General features: G+C 38.8%; 4 protein-coding genes across 7 annotated transcripts; 1 reads left to right on the top strand and 3 right to left on the bottom strand.

The window, feature by feature from the left end:
* Positions 1–990: 990 nt before the first annotated feature.
* LOC125217510 (putative carbohydrate esterase At4g34215) lies at positions 991–2180 on the bottom strand. The gene is made up of 2 exons (XM_048119024.2): positions 1415–2180; positions 991–1317 (listed from the first exon to the last, which is right to left on the bottom strand). The coding sequence occupies exons 1-2, from the start codon at positions 1925–1927 to the stop codon at positions 1120–1122; spliced, it is 711 nt and encodes a 236-aa protein (XP_047974981.1). The 5' UTR covers positions 1928–2180; the 3' UTR covers positions 991–1119.
* Positions 2181–2313: 133 nt separating this feature from the next.
* On the bottom strand, positions 2314–5116 carry LOC125217511 (Reticulon family protein). Of its 3 annotated transcripts, XM_048119026.2 has the most exons (7): positions 4948–5116; positions 4602–4782; positions 4061–4202; positions 3887–3956; positions 3622–3798; positions 3426–3465; positions 2314–2662 (listed from the first exon to the last, which is right to left on the bottom strand). In XM_048119026.2, exons 1-5 carry the CDS (start codon positions 4997–4999, stop codon positions 3629–3631), a joined length of 615 nt encoding a protein of 204 aa, XP_047974983.2. In that variant the 5' UTR covers positions 5000–5116; the 3' UTR covers positions 2314–2662; positions 3426–3465; positions 3622–3628. The 3 variants fall into 3 exon arrangements, with proteins under 3 accessions (XP_047974983.2, XP_047974982.2, XP_047974985.2); XM_048119025.2 differs by lacking the exon at positions 3426–3465 and having other exon boundaries at positions 4948–5114; XM_048119028.2 differs by lacking the exon at positions 3426–3465 and having other exon boundaries at positions 4893–5031.
* A 6464-nt stretch (positions 5117–11580) lies between these two features.
* LOC125185399 (uncharacterized) lies at positions 11581–16897 on the top strand. Its single transcript, XM_048081922.2, has 10 exons — positions 11581–11879; positions 12653–12720; positions 13209–13234; positions 13893–13983; positions 14477–14572; positions 15342–15410; positions 15622–15680; positions 15759–15881; positions 16214–16285; positions 16362–16897. The coding sequence occupies exons 1-10, from the start codon at positions 11790–11792 to the stop codon at positions 16433–16435; spliced, it is 768 nt and encodes a 255-aa protein (XP_047937879.1). The 5' UTR covers positions 11581–11789; the 3' UTR covers positions 16436–16897.
* Positions 16898–17199: 302 nt separating this feature from the next.
* On the bottom strand, positions 17200–21608 carry LOC125218262 (Pseudouridine synthase family protein). 2 transcript variants are annotated; one of them, XM_048119898.2, is made up of 10 exons: positions 21274–21608; positions 20999–21049; positions 20757–20903; positions 20604–20651; positions 20418–20498; positions 19590–19703; positions 19347–19445; positions 18634–18745; positions 17971–18017; positions 17200–17854 (listed from the first exon to the last, which is right to left on the bottom strand). In XM_048119898.2, the coding sequence occupies exons 1-10, from the start codon at positions 21586–21588 to the stop codon at positions 17513–17515; spliced, it is 1356 nt and encodes a 451-aa protein (XP_047975855.1). In that variant the 5' UTR covers positions 21589–21608; the 3' UTR covers positions 17200–17512. The 2 variants fall into 2 exon arrangements, with proteins under 2 accessions (XP_047975855.1, XP_047975856.1); XM_048119899.2 differs by lacking the exon at positions 20604–20651.
* Positions 21609–22468: the final 860 nt, after the last annotated feature.

The raw sequence follows: 22468 nt of genomic DNA on the forward strand, positions 1-22468 counted from the left end.
GCAAAATGTAGATTTTATGATTGAAACTTTTAACCCGATAAAATATGACAAAACTTGCATTTCATTTGTTATTTCATAATTCGGCTCGAATAAGATATTTTATGTGGAAAACTGTGAAATGTTTATGATATTTTGGATCAATTTTAAAGTTCGTCGCAAATAGGATAGAAGGCCATATATGTAGAATGCCTTGTTGTTTTAGTTACACCAAGTAGGCTAAAATAGCACGTACATATGCTAAGCGGATATAATGATTAATATATCATAAAAATTAACAAGTGAAATGAAAAATTTGTGATTTTAATAGATACGAATGTCAAAAGATTATGATCTCATAATGATAACGACATCTAAATATAGATACACAGTTGTGTATATAAAAATCTATTTAATAAAATGTCGATGTCAAATCTTGATTTATATTTTACTCCACATACCAATTATTCCCTCCGTCCCGGAAATTCATCTCAGTTTTTCATTTCAGTCTGTCCCACATAATTTTTCCCACTTCACTTTTATCATTTTTTATAGTGGACCTCATATTTCACTTACTCATTTCTACTCATATTTTATTATAAAACTAATATATAAAGGTAGGATCCACATTCCACTAACTTTTTTAACCCACTTTTTATTACAATTCTTAAAACCCGTGTCCGGTCAAAGTGACCCGAATTATCCGGGACGGAGGGAGTAATTTTGAATAACAATAAAATTTTATGTCAATTATTTGATTTCATGAAATAAAATATTTGGAATTGAATTAGAATATTTGATCTTCAAATTCAATTTCATAAATTGCCATTACAATATTAGTACTAATTTCAAATTTATGTAATTCTATGGAAGACATTCTTGAGCCAAATAAATCTCTAAATAGAACACAGATATCAGGAATAGTGGTTTCAATTTGGCCGGAGACTCATCAGAATTCAGTTGCAATCTTTATTCTACATAAATCAACATAAAAAGGATATTGTACACATCATGTATTGTTACAAAATCACACCCAAACCAAATAGCATTATCATTGATTAACATCATATTACATTATGAAGACATGGCAGGAAAGGAATATAGAATTGAAAAGAGCAAGAGCCAGAATTGGCGTGGTGACATTTATTGGGTCAGAAAATGTGTGATATAAGAGTCTGCCATCATATGACCCAGCTGAATATGTGCCTCAGTAGTGATATGAAGATTGTCTTCTTGGAGAGGCAGTCCCAAAGCGTCCACGCAAACCACATTCTCCACACTAATTCCTTTTTGTGCCTCTCTAACCTTGTCTAGGTACTCCCTACCAGATGCAAGGGCAACCTGCAACACAGTTTATACACATAACATAATTGTAATCCAAAATTAGACAAAGAATGCATGAGAGCTACTAAAAGATATCAAGTGAGAATGCACTGACAAGGATGACAGGAAGAGAAGGCAAATCGAGATCTTGACGGAGGTTGAGAATAAGCTTCTCAACGTTGTCTCCATACAAATCAGCATCCTCCTTCAAGAAGGTGTCCTTCTCCCCTTGATACCACAGCACCGCCGCGATCTCCCCGCTGCGCTCCACTGCTGCCTTCGCCCGCTTCACCATTCTCTCGTAGAGCTCCCCCCCTCGTGCCCAATCCTTCATCTGCGTCCCTGCCGCCGCACACGGCACCAGTCCTATGGCTCCCACGCGCTCCTTCACCGCGTTGGCGAAGGCCAGCCCGGGCCCTACGCCGCACACTCTGTTGGCGTCGAGCCCCTGGTGGAGGGGCTCGTGCGCTGCCTCCCACTCATGGTCGGCGTTCAGCCGGAAGATCTTCTCGCCGTCAGCGGCGGACTCAGGCGGGACGACGCCATCCCATTGATGCTTGTGGACGCCGCCTCGGCCGGACATGTTGCTCTGCCCTGCTAAGATGAAGACTTGTTTGGTTGGCTCCATGTTGTAAGCTTCCAGTTTTTGTTTGCTCAATCTAATTTACTTTTTTGTTTGTGTTAAGGCATTATATATAGTAGAGCAATCATTTACTCCATCAAACCATACAGCAATGGCCTCAGTTGACTTTGTAGCAGGTCGATTCTCGTTTTAGTTGACTTTGCTGCATAGATGACTTCTACCAATTTTATATGATATGGAGTAACATACAGTGCCCCCAGCTTGCAGGTCAACTCCCTTTGATGAGATCATTTCTATTATTCATTTAAAACTCCATTATACATATCTAATACGTAATTGTTATTGATTGTTTAATGCAAGTTGATGCCAAAGATACAAATTACAGTTTATTCTAATGCAAGCAAAGAAGATGGATGTACAATGGCCGGAGCTGATCATTATAATTTCCACTAAAATCGAATTAGCACCACAGCAATAGTATACACAAGATTGCATATATCAATGTTACAATCAAATCCTTCACAACCAAACTAACATACTAATGATTACTTGTTCAAAAATTTCAGTTGTAGACTAGTGGGAAGAGAACTATTAAGCTCAGAACGGCTGATATCACCATGAAACCAATAACTGTAATGAAAACAAGAAATAAACGAGCACGCGGTTAAAGACTTCCATAAACTTCTTACTATACTGGCTGACAGCCTCCGTTCACTGATGTTCTCTAAATTTGATTCAACTGTCACAAATTAGAATGCCAAGCAACCAAGCAAAAGGCACCTGCAAGTAGCACTGTCACTTTAGAACTCAACAAATTAAGTACACATGTCACATGACTGAGCACAACTGGACAAAACCTTCTAGATTTGACACTATGATTCAATACACGAGGCCACCACATGTTTCAATGTTCTCTATAACAATATCAATGAATGGCAAGCCGAGTATTTTATCATGATTATACAATTAAGTAATTGTCAGAAGTTAGGAAGTTACAACATATCCATCTTATCAATGCAAATGTAAAAGTATACAATTAGGCCATGTTTGGTAGGGGTGATAACTCATCTAGGGATGGAAATCAATGAACAAAGAGTTATCACCCCTACCAAACATGCTAGAAGAGATATTTGAATTTCGTGTCACTTCATTGGACAATAACTCTTACCTTTCAGGCTTAAGATTTAACTCAAGCATATGTCAATCCTCTAATGAATCACAAATTATTCTATGAACATGTTCAGGAGAAGAAATGTCTACTTGTAAAGATGTATAAGCATCAACATGTAATTAAATATTCAACAAATAGATCTGGTACAAATGCATGCAATAGAACTTGTCAGGAAATTATTAGGAGGGATGCTAATTTCATGTGTCAAGTTTGGACCAAAAACAGTAGTATCATCAAAATTTTCCTTCAGCAGAGGTAATGAGTACAAGTGAGCGAGAGTCCACTTATGTTATTTTAGTAGTCTACTCCAGCAGTTGATCAGTAAAGTTAATTAAGCATATGCACAATACTTTTAAGGTAACATGCACCTACCTTATCATTAGACATATTTCCAGGCAGCAGATGGCAAGCACTTCATCAGAAAGTAAAAGGGGAAAAATGACATCAATAAATGAATTTCACAAAATAGACCTGAGGTAAATGGATCATGCAGCTAGCCATAGTATACTCAGAAGAATACATGTATGACGAAACAAATGGACATTTATACATAGGGAGAAGAAATTACAATGAGTTTACTCGGTTGTCTTCTCCTTCTTCATAGGCAAAGGAATCTTTTGAAGTACCAAACTATAGATCTTCTCATACTGTATCCGAGCAATTTTATATGCAACACTCAACTTATCATCAATTGGACTTTGGTACTTGTCATACAGCACAGGAAGTGATAAACTAACAAGAATGCCTGTTGCAATATAATTCCAAAGAGAAAATGATTACAATAGCAGAACAGAGAGTGCAAATATACTACATACCGCATAGTTCATACTTACAAATGTAAATCAAAGTGAGAAAGTTGAAGAAACTTCCAATGTAGGAAATTACCCACAATAGTGTAGCAACCTAATAAGCATGGCAAATAGACCACAGAGTCTCCACAATCAGTGATTGGCACAACGAGAATTAAAAAGGCAAACATAAGTAAGGAGCATGACTAAGTTTTAAACCTTCAAAAAGACTCTCCAGTTTCCACCAACTGCAATGTCATGTGCAATTGACAACGCATAATTTACCCAGGCTCGCATCTTATCAGCAGCCTTGACAGAAGTCTCTTCTGCAATTTCAAGATTAGGGAGAGGCGGCAGTGGTCTAAAGTCATAGACAGAATTTCATTAATTCAATTTCCGCAAATTTTCAAATGAATTAAATCATACTATCATGTAAAGTAAAACCCATCAAACATATGATACCCTGAAATCCCTTATTAAAAATGAGGAACACCAAATTGGAAACTCTACTCATGCACTAATTTCCATATCAAGACCGACAATACCATTGCCAAAGAGCCAAATGCATTACCCATTAATAGCACTTCCTATTGTATTCCTTATCTGAAAAGACATAGATCAAACATACCAATATCGGATCAAATTATTTGTCTAGTTCACTTGAAAGCAGCTACTCCAAATAGACTACAGCACTCAAATTGAGCACACATACATATGCATCTGCTCATCTGCCTATTAAGAATCGACGCAGATTTTCTACCTATTAAGAATCGACGCAGATTTAGCCCAGCAGAATAGTATCACGATGAGCAGCAATAAAACATTCGACATGAATGACAATAAATTGTATCCAGCCCTCTCGAATAGGAACCAAAGCGCAGTTGAGACCACGAGAAAAGCGGCGCTGTGAGTCCATTTTCTCCACAGTATCACATCAGTAACTGCATCAAGAATATATGAAAATAAATTCCACAAGATAGATAGATCCAAATCAACATCGTACCCAAAACAGTCCATAATCCACCCACACAGTAACATAATGACATATTACGTTTAACTTGTGCATGTTTGATTACGATCTGGAACATAAGCGAGTATGATGGTACCTGCACCACCGCCTAAAGCGCGATGAACAGAAGATCGATGAGATTGTTCCATTGAGAATTAGGGTTTTTGGAATGAAAATAGGAAGTTGAGAGATTCAGGAAATCGAGGGAGGGAGAATTTGAAGAAAGGATGACTGACTGCCTATTTCCCAATTTTACTGTGCAGTCCAAAGTCCAAACCAGATGCGGGTTATCCTATTAAACTCATCATGAATAACGAAATTCAAATATTAGTAGTAAATTCTAAAAATTTTAAAATTACTACAAATTTTAAAAATTATAAATTCTAAAAATTTCACTTCCTAAAATAGAACACTAATTCTTCATTAAGTGTTCACTATGGACAAATTATGGTCTTCATCTTCCTGATATTATAAGAGCACTCCCAATGGGGGTGGCGAAAATCCGGCGATAAATCGCCGAACATCGCCGGATTATCGCCGGCCGTTGTGGTGAAAACGGCGATAATTCGGCGATAATGTTACCGTTTTTTCGCCAACCGGCGTTTTATCGTCGGATTGTCGCCGAGCGATCGCCGGCCATTGTGGGCGACGCTCGGCGATAATCCGGCGATATTTAAATTTTTTTTATTTTTTTTTCGGCCCAACGGCTATTTTTACATCCCACCCCTATAAATATTTCCTCCACTTCCTCCATTCATCACCCACAATCTTCATTCTCTCCATTTTCAATCTCTTCTCCCAATCTTCAATCTTCATCAAATTATGAGCTTTTGGAAGAAAAATTCCCGCTCGGGTAAGGGTAAGGGTAAGGGGAAAGAGTCGAGTTCACAAATTCCCAACATGGATGAAGCAAACGAGCAGTGGATGCACTCGTTGTTGGCGATGGGTTCTCCTCCCGGCCAACTTCGATACGCGGGTCCGTCTCCTTTGCAGACTCCTCCGGCGCGGAGACTTTCTCCGTACTTCAACTATGCCGGCAGAATGCCCTCTCCAGCCGACGATGTGTATCGGCCCCAGTTCGACACCCCCGGATCAACCCCAGGCGACCAAGAATCTCAGGCCGCGACACTGAGCGCGGAGGACTTCGAGGTGGAAGAAACGCCCACCGAGCCGCCTGCGACTGATACGGGTTCCGATGAGAGGCCGAAGCGGGTAAGGACTACTTACACTCTGCAAGAGTCCGAGCTGATAGCCACCTGCTGGGCGGACACGTCACAGAACGCGGAGCGCAGCAACTACCAGACTGAGATTATATTCTGGGAGCGGGTTGCCGCGAAGTACAGGAGCCACAAGACTGCCTCAATGAAGGACCATGGCAGCGAGGCGATCCGTCGGCATTGGGAGCGCCTCATGAGGGACTGCGGCCACTTCAACGGTATTTATTCTAACTTGTTGGCGGACATGCCCAGTGGCCAGAACGAGCATATGGTTCGAGATGAGGCCATGCAGAGGCATTGTGGCAAGTACTTGTCGAAGGGGTTCAAGTATTGGAACATCTACGATAAGCTGAAGGATCTCCCCAAATTCCGGACGGGAATGCACGCCGCGCTGCACGGGAAATCGGTGCGCTCGCGACTTAGCGTTTCGGAGAGCGAGGGGAGCGCGACCCACATCGACTTGAGTGGGGATGGTCCGCACGAGCGCCCGGAGGGAGCGAAGAAGGCGAAGGGGAGGCGGAAGGGGAAGGGCACAACGTCGGAAGTCGGTTCGGAACCCCACATCGACTTAGAAAAAGCCACTTATTCGAGCAATGTCGCCAATCTAACGCAGATGTACACGCTGTACTTCACCGGCAGCGGGACCCCTGAAGAAAAGGCGACCCTCTGGAAATGCATCCAAGGCCTGCAGCTTAGGATGGGCCTCGAGCCCGACGCCCCTCCGGCCCCTCCGTCTTAGTTTTTTTTTTTTTAAATCTTTGTTTATTTGCGGTTTTTATTTGTAGTTTTTTTTTTCACGTTGTATTATATTTTCCAATGATTAATACAACGATGAATTGTTCATTATTAGTCTATTTATTAAATACATTTGTAGGGAAAATTAAATAATATAAAAAATAATGATGTAAAAATGAAATGTTGAGTTAGGGAGAAATAAGGGAGAAATAAGGGAGAAACCAATGTAGAAGTTGGCTAAAAACTGGGGATAAAATGTGATGCTGATGTGGCACTGATGTGGCAGGAGTTAGGGAGAAATAAGGGAGAAATAAGGGAGTGCCATTGGGAGTGCTCTAATCAATTAATCATCAATGTTCACTACCGACAAATTGAATGATTGTTGTTGGATCCTGTCATCGGGTCATCGGACCAGGCAAAATAGTATTACCCGACGCTCGCTAGTTGTTACTTCTGACAAATTCATTCATCTCAACCTGTATCGTAGTTGATGAAATCATCCATTCGAAAGGAATATGTTTTGAGGAATAATTTTGAAAGTGGAGACTGGAGAAGATATATTAGTGTATTTATTTTTTTAATTCAGCCTCCAATCGACCAACATTAGGGATCGTGGAGTGTCTGCGCCGCGACAGACTCCCCTTCCCTCCCACGTAAAATTAGTAAAATTGAAATTATTTTTTGCACAGTTGAAATTTATAAAACTACAACTACAATTCATTAATAGAGTCCAAATTCTCATCATGTGCTTTTGCAATTGCTTGTCCATCTAGCTGAGACATGTCTTTGTTGTAGGCTTTAAGAGCACTCCCAATGGTTTGGGGATAAACTCCCTTATTTCTCCCTAACTCCTGCCACATCAGCACCACATCAGCACCAAAATTTATCCCCAGTTTTTAGCCAACTTTTAGTCAACCTCTGCAATGGTTTCTCCCTTATTTCTCCCTTATTTCTCCCTAACTCAACATTTCATTTTTACATCATCACTAATTTAAGTGTTTTATTTTTATATATAATAAAGCTAGCTTATTTAATTTATAAGATAAAACAAATAATAGTAATAAAGTTCGTTGTATTAAACACGGGTACACATTACAACGAAGAAAATTAAAAAAAAAAAAAAAAGTACACAAATGGAAAAAAAAAATCAAAAAAAAAATTCAAAGAAAAAAAAATTCAAGGGCGGTGGGCGCGGTTTCTATTTGCCCACAATTCTTCGATGATATCGTGTTGTAGTGCTTGATGGGCCTCCTTCTGGTGTATGTCCATGAACGCCTGGAACCGTTCATGTTCGTTGTGCGGTACACCCTGGCGGGCGGACTCGGTTGAGACACCGTGACTCGATGATGCAACACTTGGGTCGTTGGTGACGTCGAGGACGCCTTCGTGTTCATCATCGATGATCATGTTATGCATGATGATGCACGCATACATGATATCGGCAATATCCCCCTGGTAGAAAAAGCGCGTCGGGCCCTTTACCAGTGCAAATCGCGATTGGAGCACCCCAAATGCCCTCTCCACATCCTTGCGCGCAGACTCTTGCGCTCGGGCAAAATACCTTCTTCTATCTCCGAGTGGGCATCTGATCGTCTTCAGAAACACGAGCCATTGCGGATAGATGCCGTCAGCCAGGTAGTACCCCATGTTATGCACATTGCCATTGGCCGTGAATTCGATGGAGGGGCCTAACCCGTTGATCCGCTCGTTGAAAAGGGGCGAGGAATTGAGAACATTTAGGTCGTTGTTCGACCCGGCTATACCAAAATAAGCATGCCAAATCCAAAGCCGTTGGTCGGCAACGGCTTCAAGAATGATGGTGGGATGTGTACCTTTGTAGCCGGTAGTGAACTGGCCTCGCCACGCGGTTGGGCAGTTCTTCCACTGCCAGTGCATACAGTCGATGCTGCCGAGCATCCCCGGAAAGCCGTGGGTCCTCCAGTGCCAATCCAGTAGGAACTGGCAGTCAGCTGCGTCCGGCGAGCGAAGGTAGTGCTCCCCAAATATCTCTCGCACGCCCTGACAGAAATTCTTCAGGCACTCGTTGCCAGTCGTCTCGCCGCATTGCAGATACTCATCGAACATGTCGGCGGACCCTCCGTATGCCAACTGCCGGATGGCAACAGTGCATTTCTGTAGGGGCGATAGCCCGGGCTTCCCTGCTGCGTCTCGCTGGAGCCGGAACTCGGGGTAACGCGCGGACAACGCATTAACAATGCGCAGGAAGAGGGAGCGGCGCATTCTGAACCGGCGACGAAATACATCTGCCGGATAACGTGGTTCCTCATGGAAATAATCGGCGAACAGCCGATCGTGCGCACCAGTGTGGTTGCGAGGGATGTATCGGCGCCGCCGGCGGATTGGCCGTTGGGGGGGTGGCTGCTGCATTCGAGCGATCTCGCTTTGTATGCAGCGGGAGATATAGTTGTTGATTGGGTTGTTGGCAAAACCCGCTACATCCCATCCGGTGGGAGCGGGAGGTACCTCTTCTTCGGAAGAAGAATGTGATATTTCCTCGTCGGACTGAGCACGAGACGATGAATCAGAACTCATTTAATAAAGATGGAGAGAAAAAAGATTGAAAATTTGTGTGAATGAAGTTTGTGGGTGATGAATGGAGGAAGAGGATGAAATATTTATAGGGGTGGAAATTAGAATATGACCGTTGAGGAAAAAAAAAAAAAAAAATTGATCATCGCCGAAAAATCGCCGAACAGCTCCCCACAGTGGCCGGCGATGATCCGGCGATAGCCCGGCGTTAAAACGCCGCTTGGCGTAAAATCGGTAGGATTTTCGCCGAAAAATCGCCGAACTCCTCCCAATGGCCGGCGATAAGTCGGCGATATCCGGCGAAAAATCGCCGGATTTTCGCCGTCGCCATTGGGAGTGCTCTAACAAACTAATTCTACAATGTTGTCTTCATTTGTAATGTGTCTCATGGATCGCGTGTAGATTGTCTAGAGTTGTAATGCTTGTAATAGTCACTTTTTTTTCTTCACATTCCACTTGGCCACTTTTTTTTGGCCTAATAGAGTGACTCCTACTCCATTGCACATCTACGTTCCCACACACGGCATAGCTCACAACGGGGTCGGCCTCCCACTGTTTGTGAATTGGTCGAATTTGTGATTCGTTCTCTTCGATTTGGTCAGGTTGTTTCTCTATTGTCGGTCCATTTTCCATAAATTTTTACTTCCCTTCATTGGAATGTCTTCTCAACCGACACTCTCATCATCTTTCTTCCACCTAAGGTGACTCAAACATCCAACATTATGATGAAGTGAAGGCTTTCATGCGAGATGTACGAGTTTCGTACACCATGGATCTGTAAATTCTCACTCCCCTCTCCATCTGACAATACCTTCGTTGCAACCATCTGTCTTTATATTTGTCTCTCTCATATCCACTTCATCACACTTTAGTCACAACTTAGTGTCGAAGTTTCATTGTCCCTTCCGAGTGCTTTCAATTATTTCAACGATAATGCTGCTTTTATCAACAATTATCGTATGCATCTATAGTTTACTTCACCTGTCTTCAAATTTTATTTATCTATCATTATCTATCTCTTTTGTTGTCCCAATCAACGCCGCAACTTATATCTAACGATGCTAGCACCGAAAGCTACCTCGTATCCATTAATAGTGAGGAAAAATATTTTTTTCTTTTTGTGGTTTTATTGTCAAAATTTTAGCTCTTTCCCTTGCCTGTTCCATAATGGTAGCATTAGTTTATACTTCACCCGTCCTATAAAAGTATGCACTCTTTTCTTTTTAATTTATCCCACAAGAGTACGTACTTACTAATTTAGGAAATTCTTTTTCCTCTAAGGCCATCCACAATGGGCGGACGATGCATCGTCCGTCGCATCGTTCGCCACTGTGGCATCGCGGACGATGCAGCGCGTTTTTCATTTTTTTTTTATAATTTTATTCAATTTTCAAACCCTATATATACCTCTCATTTTTCACTCTATTTCAAACTCCATTTTCAACATTTCAAACAAAATGAATCCCGGAGATTATCCAAGTCCGTATAGTCCGATGTTCGGTGGTGGTGCACAGTGGCTGGGTACAGAACCCGGTGAATACCGGCCCTTCGACATCAACACCCAGTACGATCCCGATTTCAGCACGGACTCGTACGGGCTGTCAGACATGGAGCCTTCTCCCACCCGCACACCGCCCCACCTCGCGGCCGCTCGTCCGCCGCCGCCGCCAACATAAATTATATAAAATACAAAATAGAAGCAAAAACTATAAGACGGGGCTTAGGGCGGGCTATGGTCCGCTCTATTGCAGGTGGAAGGGGTGGAGGATAAAATGCTGATGTGGCGGAGCATAGGGCGGGCCATAGGGCATTGCATCCTCTGCCCCATTGTGGATGCCCTAATAAGGTGAGACTCATTTTCTGATAACAATACTTTAATTACTTTTTCTTTCTATTTATCAATTGTGCATTACAATCCGTTCCCAACCAAAAGTACATACTATTTTGGAATAAATGGAGTATATAAGTAACTTTATTACTCCTATTTTTTTAAAATAAGAACTTTTGAAACAACATGAATTTTAAAACAAAAGTTAATAAAGTATGAAAGAGGTAGAATGAAAAAAGTGTGTTCGTAAAAAAATGAGACATCTCGTGAAGAAAAAGAAGTTTCTTAAAATAAAAAAAATTATTTCTAGAAAATGAAAAAAAAAATGAGTTTATATTTTTAATGATGGAGTATACGAAACCATGTACTTGCTACTACTACAAATTACATGCGCAACACTTTGGAGCAATATCAGAGACCACCTAATCCTTTGGGCCGTACGATTCGGCCCGCTCTAGCATTTACAGTTTACCGAAGCCGAGTGACAGAGAGGAGGGAAGGGAACAACAAATATGTTACTTGAAATTTAAGAGATCTTCAAACCCAATCCATCGATCACAAATCAATAATACATCAGAGAAGTGGAAGTGGAAGTGGAAGAAGAAGAAGATGCTGCCTACTGCTTCAACAACAAAGGCCCGATCGGGCCCTCAAGCCCGGCCAAATTCGTTTTTCCCCTACCTCCGCAGAATAGTCAAGGTTTTGCGCCCTTCCTCCCGAATTCTCACGCGTGTGATTTTTTTGTCCGAAATCGTGGCAGAAATCTCAGATCTGATCACGATTTTCTTCGTGAATTTTGATGGATGGTTTCCTAACTGTTGTCTCATTGCATTTTCATGAGGAGTTTGTGGCTTGATTAGGCCTTGATGCCCTGTTTGTTTTGGTTTGTGAAGAAATACGCCTTTTTACTCGTGGCTTTATTCATTTGGTTTGCTGTTGTTGATAGGCTGATGCGAGTTATTGTTAATGTGAGTAGGGGCTTTTCTGGAATCAGGATTAGAGCTGGAGGCAGCTGGTGCTTTCACTAATTGTTCCCTAGTTGGTAGCGAACAATAGGTGTTGGTTGTTTGAACTTGATCTAGGGTGACAGTTTATAGTTGAAAGGATACAATTTGGTTTGGTGAAATTGTTGTTGAAGTCATTGCTACTGAAATTGGTGAAATATGGCTAAATAGTTAAGGTTATTGTGAAGTGTGTAATCTATTGCTGAATATGCTTAAAGATTGCATACGTTGAATATTGTTGTTTTTCCACAACCGTGGGCTTATTTGCTTTAATAATGAAACCTCTTTGTTCAAAAATGTTGAGTTTTAATTCGACTGCTAAAATAACAGAAAATAAAAGCTTACAGCTAAATTTTGTTGTGCTATAATTACTGGGATTCAATTGTTATTAACTTGTTCCTATGTGAACATGTTCTGGGATTCAGCATGTTCTCTTATTAACACCGATTATTTTATGGCCAATTGCAGTGGCAACAGATGGATATTGAGTACACTTTCTGGCAAATGCTTAACCTATGCACATCACCAAAAGTCGTGTGGGTATCCAACCTCTGCATAATATTTTTGGTTTTCTGAATGTTCATGTGTATTGTGTATGTTTTATTAATAGAATGTTTTCATCATATCCTTCACTATGTTGAAAAGCTTTCAGGCAGATAGATGCATTTTAGTTATGCTAATGGTGTGTTCTTGTACTACTATCATATGCAGTAGTTGTTGTTTTTGATTTCTACAATTATAATTTGTGAACAAATATGGAGTTTTTAAAATCAGTCAATCCGTATTTCTGTAAACTACTATGAATCACAGGTGTTAAATAAGCCAAATAAGGTTAGCTTTTTATATGTGGTTTATACATATTAACTTAGTTATCTCCATCCGAGAGAGAAAGATATTGTAGTGCTCGCAGTGTCACTTTTAAAGACACTATAAAATTATGTGGTTTCATGAATTATTTTTTACTCAGATTTATCTGATGACTCTACTTCCTTGTTTTACATGTGGAATTGTACAAATGGTGCAGATATCAACACACCAAGTATCACAAGCGTGAGTCTCCTCTTTGATCTGTTTCGGCTATTTTGTTTTGTTAAATATTATTGACTAAAAGTACCAATGACGAACATCTTAAATGATGCCTAATTACTGAGATACTTTTATTACTTGTCCCATGTATTTTTGTAATGAATGTTATTCTCATCTAAGTCTTAATGAAGCTATTTATAATTTAAATATCATTCACCAATACGTGATGTATGGTTTACTTTTTCATAGATTTACTAATATTATTGTCAAACATTAACTTCCTTGTGTGTTCAGTTTAAATTTTAGAATAAGCTATCTTCACTCTTCAGGCATTCTTTACAAAATTGTAGCATTAGCTTCAATGGTGTCCAGCTAATCTGTTAGCATCTGTGTTCAGGAATACAATATTATCACATTTATTATGGTTTTTCTCTGTGGAACGTTAATATATTTTCTCTGAAGGTCTACAAACCAAATGTTCTTCATGTAACTGTAAACTGTGTAAGTTGGAAAATTAATCACATTGATAGTTCGATATGGACTGGTTAACTTATTTCTTGGTTAATCCTATTTTGTGTCTTATACCCTAAATTCATAATTTATTGGCCCAACTGGTTTTAAGAAGCATTGCTGATTACCAGTGCACTAATTCCCTAAAATAAGACAATCTTTTCTTTTGCAGAAACAAAGAACCAATGGGCACGTGATGATCCTGCATTTGTTGTCATATGTAGTCTTCTTTTGTCAGTTTCCCTTATTGCATATTGTGCTGCGTAAGTATCTTTGACACTTTGTCTATCACATCTGCTGTCATAATTGATCAGTACCAGACAAGCCCTCCCTAGAATTTCTTTTGTACTCCCTCCGTCCCACTCAAATATCCACCTTTCCTTTATAGTTTGTCCCACTCAGATGTCCATGTTCTATATTTGGAAATAAATTCTTCTCTTCTTTCTCCTCATTAAAATATTCTATTACTTTTATCTCTCTACTTACTTCACCTAACAACTCATCCTAAAATCCAGTGCCACTCAAGAATGTGGACATCTTGAGTGGGACGAAGGGAGTAATGAATATTTTTACTATCAATCTTATCGATATTGCTTCAATACAATTCCTGTTCAAACAATCTCATTTTCAGATCAAATTTCTAAGTGATTGGTTGTTTTTGTCTTTCTTATTTCCTTTTTTAGCTACACACTTAAGTGAATTGTTGTATCTTATACGTTGGCTGCCCCTATATTGTTGTTTTTTCATGTGTACCAGGTACGACCATAGTGCAGGGCATGCTGTTTTTGTAGTTATTTCAACTTTGTTCATCCATTTCTTTGTAATTGGTGCAATTTTGGCTACAATTTGTTGGTAAGGATACTTAAGAACATGGATTGCTATACTTACATAAATTTCAGAATAGCTTGCTCGGTTTTGTTTTTCATTTCAATTAGTGAATTTCTATTTCTCCAAAGTGTCACTTTTTTGTTTAATCTTCGTCTGCGGAATCTTTATTGGAGATACTGCCTTTCACTGAGTTCAGTTTCAGTATATTCATGCAGTAACAAGTCATTTTTGGATTCAAATGACTGCCTAAGGTCTCATCCTAGTTGTACAATGTGTGATAGTCTGTTGGTGCATAAGTTCTAAGGTTGAATGTTGAAGTACTTTCTCATGGTAAATCTGGTGGAATGATTAGGTTTTTTATCCCATGAACCTTTTGTAGAAACATCTCTTATTAATACAAGAGTTGTTTTGTTTGCTTAACAGTGAGGGAAGTATGGAAAAAAGAAGTATAGCATCTTCTGGAACTTTTCACATTGACATAGGGGATATGCTTTGGGACAGTCATCTCAAATTTAGATGTAGTTAAATTTTGACATGCTTAAATATATTTTCACAAAATAAACTGAAATTCCTCTCAGAAATGACTCACCATGCCACATAACATCTCAATCTGTCTCTGTTGCTATGCATTAGAAGCTTCTCAAAGCCACCTGAGCAGCTTATTAATTAATACTACTATGTTGTAATTCTGTCTTTATCGCATCATGGAGGTTTATTGGGACGTCTGCGTTATGTGTCTGTTTGTGGATGTCATGATGGTCTAACTGACAATTGTTTTGCCATTTTCCTTCAGGTTTTTCACTAACAATTATCTTCGAGAAGAAGCTCCAAACAGTTACGTGGTGGAGCAACGGGTGGAATGGTAAGGATATTGAGCTTTCTATCGGAGTCTGTTTTGTTTGCTAATCTTTTATCCCTTTCTATTGGGTGACTCTATTTCCTTACATGATATGTGATAACAATTACTACTGTACATGTTTGTGTTAAGATTTAAGGTACTATATTACTTTATACTATGTATTTGTCTGATGTCTCTTTGAGCTAAGGACTAACTTTTCATCATTCTTCTGAAGGTTGTACGCCTTTGATGTACACTGCAACTCTTTCTTCCCTATGTTTGTGCTGCTTTATGGTAAGTAAAATAAATGTTTGCCAATGATTCTTGCTAACTATATTCCAGATAATTATGACATTATGTTCGTTTTTGCAGTTCTTCATTATTTTCTATCACCTCTGCTAGTGGCTCATGGGTTTGTTCCTTTACTGCTATCAAATGCGCTCTTCATGGTAGCTGTATCATACTACCATTACCTGAATTACTTAGGTTATGATGGTGAGTTAAGTCTTACCACATTTATGTCTTTTTATCTGTAAAGTTGCTGTTATATGTTATGTCCAGCATTGGGCTACAAAGCTGTTCAGACCCTTTCATGAGCACAAGTCTAGAAATTTAAACCTATTTTGCCACGTCCAAGTGTTGCACTAATACTTATACCTTTGCTGTGATAACGTAGCCTTGCATTGGTGAAATTTATTTAAAAGTCCATTAACACTCTTGGATCTGAAGTTCCACTAAAATAAATGCAATAAAGTTGCCTACTGAAAAATATACGCATTTTCATGAGTAATATTTTAGCATTTTCTTATCTTGCTTGATTGGTGCAGTATTGCCCTTCCTGGAGAGGACCACTTTGTTCCTGTATCCAATTGGTGTTGTCCTAGTTCTTTCCCCCATACGTAAGCATCGGTACAATATTATAACTTAACTACACCTTGTTTGGTAAAGTATTAAGTTATTTACTCTTTTCTGCAGTATTTCTCAGTGGCTTCAACCCATCGAGATATTTCATGAACATGTATTTTAGCCAAAGGCAATACATCAGCTAAAAACTTCTTAAGTAACTTGGCACTACCCGAGATGATCCTGTAAACACAGCAGCTTGATACTGGTTTTTTTCCCACGGGATAGATTGGTTGAGAGGATTGTCTCGGTGAGAGATGTTAGGCCATTCGCTGCTGAGGAGTAAAGTAGGAATTGAGTGCGGAGCTCCTTGAGTGGTTTCTTCCTAACTGGGACAGCGGATTAGATTAGCAAACTTATAATGTTTTTTGCTTCTTGATTGACTCGTATTCTGAGCTCACTATCAATGGCCTGCAATAGTGAATGTTCATAATAGAGCTAGGCTACACTTCTAACAGTAACGATTCAGAAAGTATGCCTTGCCCTGTTCCCTTTGTGCTTAGTCAGTTATATTCATTGTGCCTACTGCCTATGTATGTGTAAACTACTTGTTCAAACAATTATACCTTCTACTTTTATCACATTTTGTGAGTTTGTTGTTTGCCAAATTGGTCAGCTATACTTTCTTTTATTATGTTTTCTTTGGTTTAGGGGATGCAACTCCATGTGCGTGCTTTTGTAGAACATTACTAATTAAAGTTTGTAGCTCAAAAATGCCCTTTCAAGTAGATTCCTCCTTTAAAATACATGGAATTAACTTGGCCAGGATCGCATGCCTTAATTATGAAACTAAAATTTCATAACATTATTGAATGATCAGAGTTCAATATAAATGCGTTCATTCGAAGAGTGTATGACTAACAGCAGCACATTGAATATGAAGCTTTGATTACGCATACAATACTATCGCTTAACCTGACGAAGTGATCGCCAATATTATTGGATTTTTCATTATCAAATCAAAATAAAGTTTACAAAATAAGATCGACATTTACTCCCAATTACATCACAACTAGAGCTATTTGGTGGCAATGGACAACAATTTATAAATTATTAAGATTGACCTAGCTCCCATGACCCCAATCACGGTCTGTTGCAACGTACGTATATGATATACTATCTGACTTCATCTTCAGTAAGTTGACAGGCTATTAGTGAAATATGATCTTACCTTGAGACGAGAGATTGGTGGCGGAAGCATAATACATTATTATTCCACCCTATCAGAAATTATGATTCGAACTCAGTAGGTCCCAACTTCTTTGCATGTGTGCAGGCAAAGGAGCTCTTAACACAATATCTCTGATTCGTGCAGAGTCTACATCACTTATGTTGCCATTTTGCAAGACAACTGAAATGTCCGGCACGACCATCTCCTTGCAATGGAGATGAAGGGAGAATTGTTCATCTGATATGCTTCCACTTTCCAACTCAGTGTCCTTTTCAACTTTAAGATGATCTGAAGCAGACTCGAGATAGTGTCCTAGTTTCTTATGAGCTTGTCGGCCATACTTGTAGTCTCCAACTATGGGTGTCCCCAATACTTCCGCACAATGGACTCGAAGCTATTCAACAATGACAGAGTCAATACAAAGAGCAAGTCTGGCTAACCTTATTATGTCTAAGGTTTAAAGGGAAGTTGTGATGGGGTTCATAAAAAATTAAGAGCAGTAATACTAACCTGGTGCTTTCTTCCAGTAAGTGGCGAAAGCTCTAACCATGTATAACCTGCAATTTACCACTCGACTGAATAACCCATATTCTGGATGTTAAACTGGTTAAGGCTAAGTAATTAATGTAACATAACATTACAGGAAAAAAAGGATTAGTGCACAATATTATTTTTCGTTCTCAATCAGAAATGAACATATAAAGTCACTTTATTTTTAATAAAGGTCAATAAACAGCTGTAACATCTTTTTGTTTTTCCTTACAGTAAACTACTCCCTGATAAACATGGTGTGAAACTTTCCTGATCCCTCAGTTAACAGTATGAGTAAACTCCAGATCATACATAAATTATTCAAATTTCAACAAACATACACCCTTTAATGTAGTTGATGCGACACTGATCCACTCTTCGAACTGACATAGATGATGCAAATATACTAAATCAATATCTAGAACACCCTCTTCATTTTGCAATCTGCAAATACTAACTGAGCCAGTACAGTGGAGTAAACATTTGTAACATTATTAGGAATAGCATACTAGACAATCAGACAGGAAAATGAAAAAAATAGGGAGCAGAGTTAAAACATGGTGGAGATGGCTTAAACAACATGCCTTCGAGTGTACACATGATAGTAAATAAGACATCAATGAGAACATTGGTGGAACGAACCGCTGGGTGAAGATGCTATGACTCGATAATCTGTTACAGCATGCTGCCCTGACAATCTGTTGCTATTATCAGCCACAGTAATTCTCTCAGATTTTCCATTGTCAACCACCACCTGAATAAGAAATGAACAAGAAAACAAAAAAAGAACAAGGATTTTAATTAAATCCAATAAAAAAAAAGAGTGGAATCCATAAATAAAATTTTCCAGACGTGTAATCATCATATCAGTATAATTAGGCCTCAATGCAGTAAAACAGTGCATGATAGAACATTTGTAGAAACTTTACAAGAATATAGTATCTTGGAATTAGGATGTAAAAAATACACATAATATATACGCAAAAAAAATACACATAATATATTATCTAGGTAAGAATTAAGATATGGCAAAAAAATCAAATGTACATCCAAAAGATTGTCGAAAAAGTAAGAGCATGAATGCAGCCATCACGTGAAATATAGGAAAACTATGCATCAATCATCGTTTTCCTAGATCAGAGATTAGGTAACATTAACAATTATGGTTTATGTGCCTCCATATCATGAGAAATCAAAAAAGACAATCTAGATTGTGTTAATATAAACCGAGCATAGCATGTTGCAATTTATTAAGAGTTTAAGAACATGTAAAGACCTTGAGAAGATATAGAACAGATGAAAAAAAAATTGGAGATGCTAAAGTGACTCTTAAGGTGGAGAAATGTAAAATTCACCTTTATCAAAGGGACAGAAACTGACCCTTGTCGACGTCTTGGAGATCCAATAACTAGAGCCCAATACCTCTTATGAAGAATTCTTTTACTGCCAAGAATCTGCAAGAAAAGGTAACCCAGATGACTTCTACATGATGACAGATGTATCACTGTGAAGACATTGATATTGATTTCTTTGAAAACCTTACGAAACACAGCAGTAAATAATGAAATGTATTATCTAGAATGAGGAAGAAAGGTTACATCATTTGAAGCTCCAAAGGTTTTCTCACGAAAAACAGAATGCAGGACTGTAGTGCTCAACTGTGTCCTTCCCATCACTAATATGCCACTGCTGTCTCTATCAAGTCTGTGCACCTACCAACAAGCTAGTAAAACAACTATGTACAAAGTTTAAAAAAGGTAGCTAACTACATGAAGGGAATGGGCCAGGTTTATTTTTTCAATTAACCTGAAAAGAGAAAAACTACCAGGAAATTTAGTCAAATATGTACATTTTAATATCAAGTCAGTGAGATATCAACTAAGAGTCTAAGACCATTACATGGCCTAAGATACCAGGGCAGATGTTCTTCTGAAATAGAAGGAGAGCATAACAAAATGAAGTTTCTTTCATATAGCTCCGCAATTAATTTGATAAAAGGCATAAAATATTCTTCAGTGGAGATACCATTCAAAAAGTTTATTAGCACGCGAAGGATTTCCATCAATACATACATTACATCTCCAACTTTCAACTAGAATCCTAAAAGTGCAGTTGAATGATTCTTTACACTTGGATGCAAAAGTACTCCCACAAAAGCAATTAGTCTGCATTTTTCTAATACTAGTATACTATATAGGAGTAGTTAAATAAACAAGAGTAAGAAGAAAGCAAAGTCATAGAAAATATGTACAAATGAGAGCTGCGACTGTTCTGTAAAGTCATGGCCTCACCACCCAGGAAAGAGATAATACAGATCAAGCAAAGATAGTGCAGGAATGTGAGCGATGTGATTACTCAAATGGCATATGCCACTAACCTAGTGAGCTTAGTGTCTCTATGAAAACCAAAGAGTTCGTCAAACTCACCAGACGAGGAGGCTCCATGCAGTCATATCTCAAATACTTGGCAGCCAGCTCATCTAGACTTCTCCTTATCCCAACGCCACCCTGAAAAGAAAGTTCTGGTAATGTGAAACAGAATCCATTTTTAGCAATATAGAAAGGGTTGAGGAGGCAGGGAAGAAGCAACGAAAGCAAATACTCCTATCTTACCTGAACAGGCATTCCAGGTGGTTTATTGATGACAATTATAGCAGAGTCCTAAAAAGGTTTTAATCAAAATCAGGCTCCCTTCACGTGCAACCAACTACAGAAAAGTAAAGGGCTAGCTACATTCTACTAACTACAATATCTGAACAGTTATACCTTATACAACTCGAGGCTTTGAACAAATCTCCGTTCTTCTTCACTGGAAAAGCTCTGGTTCTCATCAATTGTTGGATGAGACTTATCATCAACAGATTTGGGAAGGAATATCCTATCACCAATGTCCATCAAATCTTTGGCTCCTATCTACAGACACAAAAACAAATCATGCGTTGAGGTAGGAATGACACAGATAACAAGAGCATGAAGTCCCATAAGAATTGTGAATGACAGTGTTTTACCCTTCTTGGCCGCTGGTCTTTAGATCCGGCACTGGAGCATTCCTTTCGCACCTGTAGCAAATCAAAAGGAGCCACCTCAAATAATCTTATGCAATACCAAAAATGCAGCACATTGCAATTGTGTTATAGTACTAGCTTATAAAGGATACGAGCACAAGTGCTAACTTATTTGTTATCAGAAAGATGGAAATTGACGTGGTTTTCGAAGCTATTTACTTGTTTGATGCTGATGCTCGAGAGTTTTTTAAATAAATCAACAGAAAAAGAAAGTGAACCTGTCTTAAGCGAAAGAGTTTCTGAACGAGAGACCTCGGCAGATGAGGACAGCACTTGAGAATCCATTTAAGCGCCGTCGCATTGGTTTCTTCCGGCCGGCCGTAAAGTTTTTTCCCGATAGAAGAAGCGTCGGGGGCGGGGTTGAATGGAGGCAATATCAGCCATTGATAAACTTTGTTTTCACCGTCGCTGGCTGCGGTGTACCAACATTTCTGTTCGTAGAACAGCTTGGTTAAAATTATTTTGCAACTCGGTGCAGCGGTGTCGGCCCGCCACCGCCGGATAATTTGTCGGAGGAGAAGGCGCTCCGCCATGATTTAGGGCTTTAACAATACTTGCTGTACGATTTTTATTACTTCTATTTTAATATTTTTTTTGTTCTTTTCATTTTTTTTTTTATTGTTTCATTTCAATTGAGTACAAAATATTTTAAGTTAACAAATAATAGTAGTATCATACAAAAAGTTTGATTTGTGTTACTATTACTTTTTTTTATTTTTCTCCAAAATTGTGCTAAAAACATGATATTATTTCTCTAAATAATACCTTATGCATTGCCATATGCGCATTTTATTAAACAATGAATTCACATTTAACTTTCAGCTAATGTTTGTAGCTAATTTTAGAGTCGAAATGATGAAAAATAAAAAAAGTAAAGATGTTTGTGATTTTTAGACGAAATGTACTAATTTGCAACACTAATGAAACTTTTTGTATGATACTTATTACTCAATTGAAACATTGGTGAAACACTTCGTATGTAAAGTGTAATTATCCCTTTTTTGGTATGTATATTTTTCATATCATTAAATTTTCTCTCGTTTCCATTTTTGTTTTCTCCATCTCTTATTTAATTTATGTTTTTTCTAAATAAATAATTCTCATATTTCTGTCCCGTAAGGCCAACAGCTCGATTGAAGCAAAGGGTGGTTAATTTTGATCTACTGAGAAATCAAATAAGGCCAGCCACTTGAATTGAGTAAATCGTGGATGGTTAGAAATGTGCCACTCACCGGAATGATACATCGGACTAGGGGTGAGCAAAAAACCGAAAACCGAATATCCGAACCGACCCAAACCGAAATTTTGAAATTCGGTTCGGTTTTTTCGGTTTTTCGGTTCGGTTCGGTTTTAAAATTGCAAAAATTTCGATTTTTCGGTTCGGTTCGGTTCGGACGAAAAAAAAATCGAAAA

This window comes from Salvia hispanica, chromosome 1 (assembly GCF_029641045.1).
Source record: "Salvia hispanica isolate PSC_SH4W2 chromosome 1, Shi_PSC_v1, whole genome shotgun sequence".
Classification (NCBI taxonomy): domain Eukaryota; kingdom Viridiplantae; phylum Streptophyta; class Magnoliopsida; order Lamiales; family Lamiaceae; genus Salvia; species Salvia hispanica.

Bases quoted from the DNA above. Each gene is read 5' to 3' on its own strand.
- LOC125217510 (XM_048119024.2), bottom strand. From the start codon at position 1,927: ATGGAGCCAACCAAACAAGTCTTCATCTTAGCAGGGCAGAGCAACATG. The intron at 1,318-1,414 runs GTCAGTGCATTC...ACTGTGTTGCAG, and splicing joins CTTCTCTTCCTGTCATCCTT to GTTGCCCTTGCATCTGGTAG.
- LOC125217511 (XM_048119026.2), bottom strand. From the start codon at position 4,999: ATGGAACAATCTCATCGATCTTCTGTTCATCGCGCTTTAGGCGGTGGT. The intron at 4,203-4,601 runs GTAGAAAATCTG...CTATGACTTTAG, and splicing joins TCTGCGTCGATTCTTAATAG to ACCACTGCCGCCTCTCCCTA. The intron at 3,799-3,886 runs GTAAGTATGAAC...ATATTGCAACAG, and splicing joins TCTCACTTTGATTTACATTT to GCATTCTTGTTAGTTTATCA.
- LOC125185399 (XM_048081922.2), top strand. From the start codon at position 11,790: ATGCTGCCTACTGCTTCAACAACAAAGGCCCGATCGGGCCCTCAAGCC. The intron at 14,573-15,341 runs GTAAGGATACTT...ATTTTCCTTCAG, and splicing joins ATTTTGGCTACAATTTGTTG to GTTTTTCACTAACAATTATC. The intron at 15,882-16,213 runs GTGAGTTAAGTC...TGATTGGTGCAG, and splicing joins GAATTACTTAGGTTATGATG to TATTGCCCTTCCTGGAGAGG.
- LOC125218262 (XM_048119898.2), bottom strand. From the start codon at position 21,588: ATGGCGGAGCGCCTTCTCCTCCGACAAATTATCCGGCGGTGGCGGGCC. The intron at 20,652-20,756 runs GTATAACTGTTC...AAACCTTTTTAG, and splicing joins AAAGCCTCGAGTTGTATAAG to GACTCTGCTATAATTGTCAT. The intron at 18,018-18,633 runs GTTCGTTCCACC...GGTAAATTGCAG, and splicing joins CATAGCATCTTCACCCAGCG to GTTATACATGGTTAGAGCTT.